Genomic DNA, 3,071 nt, shown 5'->3' on the forward strand with positions numbered 1-3,071 from the left:
AGAGTAGAGCGGGGGGAAGTATTTTGCAAGGGATTTTGCTCTGTTGACAGAGAAATAACATGGCTTCAGTATATATATGTATGTATATACATATACATATATGCATGCACACAAACACACACACACCATCATCATCATCATTGTTTAACGTCTGTTTTCCATGCCAGCACGGGTTGGATGGTCCGACTGGGGGTCTGGGAAGCCAGGGGGCTGCACCAGGCTCCAGTCTGATCTGGCAGTGTTTCTACAGCCGGATGCCCTTCCTAATGCCAACCACTCTGTGAGTGTAGTGGGTGCTTTTTATGTGCCACCAGCATGAGGAGAAAAGTAGTCGGGTAAGACATAATTATTTAATTTTTATGCTTCCTATGACTTAATTTCGAAACGTACGTCCGTAGGTGACTTAATATAGAATGATTGTCGTCATTTCTTTCTCTTTTACCTGCGTTGTTTGCCTTTTAAGTGCTGTGGTTTTACTGAGATCTCTCTTTTAAGTAGAAAGAATAGCCATAACTCTTTGACTGCTATTTCTAAATTCGGTGTGTGGTGAGGCAAATCGTTGCTAAACCCTTAACTACTTAGTATACATACATACATACATACATGTGTGTATATACGTGTGTGTGTGTGTGTGTGTATATGTATGCATATATATATAAACGATGATGATGATGATATATATATATATATATACTAGCCTTAAAGCTGCCCTTCAGGTGGCATTCAGGCTACCTCCTGCAGAGGGCACTTTATACATGTATGTATGAGGGGCTACTGAAAAGTCCCTGGCTTTGGGTAAAAGAAGATACAGGAGGATCAGTTAGTTATGATTTCATTCAACATGTTCCCCTCTCAGATTCACAAACTTATTGCAATAGTTCTTCAGTTTTTCTAAGCCCTGTAAAAGAACTTGGAAGTGCATGCCATCAAAGTGACACTGGGGTAGAATATACAAAGCCCAATATACCCCATCATAACTACCCGTCTGATAGGGTACACCAAGCACATGCATCACGATCATGTGTGCTACATGGTGATGTCTCATATCAAGATAAACAGCGCGTGACCTTGCAGGTGGGGGTTCAGTTAGAATTTTCTTTAGGTCGAGTAACCCAATCCGCTCAAACGGTCCCTGAATATGGGTTGTTTGAGGATGTTGAATGAAACACCCATGTTTCCAAAGGTGAATTATTCAAACCCCAAAACATTCCTCTCAACACACGGCTATGATGCTCCCCCACTACTTCCACTCGTGATCAGAGATGCACATATCGTCAGCCACTAAGGGACGTGCTCAACTGGTTATGGTCAAACAAGTGACAAGCAAATCTGTGGTATTGAGCAGAATATTTGCTCTAGCCCATCTTTTATACCAAGACATAACAATGTACATGATAACACTTCCAGTTAGTTAAGATGAGAAGCTATGAGAACCACTGCCTGGTACTAAACCTATTATTATTATTATTATAGACGTTGCACAGTATACAATATCGTGAGGTTGTTAATTGAAGGTATTGTGTCTAGGCGGCGAGCTGGCAGAAATGTTAGCACGCTGGGCAAAATGCGTAGCCGTATTTCGTCTGTTGTTACGTTCTGAGTTCAAATTCCGCCGAGGTCGACTTTGCCTTTCATCCTTTCGGGGTCGATAAATTAAGTACCAGTTACGCACTGGGGTCGATGTAATCGACTTAATACCTATGTCTGTCCTTGTTTGTCCCCTCTGTCTTTAGCCCCTTGTGGGTAATAAAGAAATAGGTATTGTGTCTACCTGGGGTTTGTACTGTTGCAAAGTCACAACAAGGACCACAGACAGACACTACTTTATGCAATATGCATGCAGTTCCAAGTAATGCCGACTTTTGCAATACACCTGGATTGTGGGGTATTTCTGAGGTTTTCAGACGTTCTTTTCAGATTGGGTGATACTGAACCCAAGATCCAGTAATGATAGGGATATTATTATGATTATTAATAATTGCAATAATGAGTAAAGAAGTGAGTCGAACTTCCCAAATGTTTTTAGATGTGTCACAGGATAATCTTAGAATAATCACTGTTGCTCTTGATATGATCATCTCTGTTGACATCACCACCGCCACTGCCGTCGTCACCGCCGCCGCCACTGTGTCACCGCCACCACCACCACCACCACCACCAACAGCAACATCAACAATAACAACAGCAACAACAACTTGTCTCAGTAGTTCCTCTTGTATTGTCATATTGAAGATGTCCTGGTGCAATACTTGAAAGCAGTCCACTTTTAAGAGAGAGAGAGAGTGAGTGAGAGAGAGAGGGAAATAGATAGATAAGGAGAGAGTGAGTGAGTGAGTGAATGAGAGAGAGAGGGAGATAGATAAAGAGAGAGTGAGTGAGAGAGAGTAAGAGAGAGAGAGAGAGAGAGAGAGAGAGATTAATGATGGAAACAGTCCTGGGTGAGTCTTAATAGGACCAATCCTTTGTTTTTGAGAGAAAGAGGAGAAAGTTCTCTTTTCCTGTGCACGCGCACACACACACAAGCACAAACATACATGCACACACAAAGACAAACACATACAAATGTATATATATATATATATATATATATATACACACATATATATAGACCTGTAATTCCTAAAACTATTTCATATCTTTGTTAGTTACAGAGGATGTTAGATGGCTAAATTTTATAACTCACAGTGGAATTTTATTGGTAAGTATATCACCAAAGTCTCTGTCTGTCTGTCTGTCTCCCCAGTTCTCCGTATATCTCTAAAAACAAAAAAACACAAACAGTGCCATTGCCACCGTCACAACCACCACCACCACCACCACCATTTGTGCCACTGCTATCAATATCATAAGAATTGCTTGATAAACTTGACTGCTAGAAATAGCAGTCAAATTTACCACAGAATCGAACTCCAACTGAAACAAATAAGGAAGGGCACATCGTATGAGGTTCTCCTAAATGCTTAAAAATCACTGGCTGGTTGGTCATGGCAGGAACACTTTTTGTCATAACTCTGCTCTGTTAGCATTCATCTGGAGCTAAACAGCAGCACTGTTTTTATATGTCAATAAGG

General features: G+C 41.0%; 1 protein-coding gene across 3 annotated transcripts in view; it reads left to right on the forward strand.

Moving 5' to 3' along the window:
* Window positions 1-2,602: 2,602 nt before the first annotated feature.
* LOC115220263 (plexin-B2-like) overlaps window positions 2,603-3,071 on the forward strand; it is a 90,285-nt gene continuing 89,816 nt past the window's right edge. For all 3 annotated transcript variants that reach the window (XM_029790365.2, XM_029790366.2, XM_036510009.1), the window contains exon 1: window positions 2,603-2,698. In XM_029790365.2, coding sequence (XP_029646225.1) covers window positions 2,662-2,698 — 37 coding nt within the window. In that variant the 5' untranslated portion in view covers window positions 2,603-2,661. The remainder of the gene's footprint in view (window positions 2,699-3,071) is intronic.

Source organism: Octopus sinensis, linkage group LG16 (genome assembly GCF_006345805.1).
Source record: "Octopus sinensis linkage group LG16, ASM634580v1, whole genome shotgun sequence".
Lineage (NCBI taxonomy): Eukaryota > Metazoa > Mollusca > Cephalopoda > Octopoda > Octopodidae > Octopus > Octopus sinensis.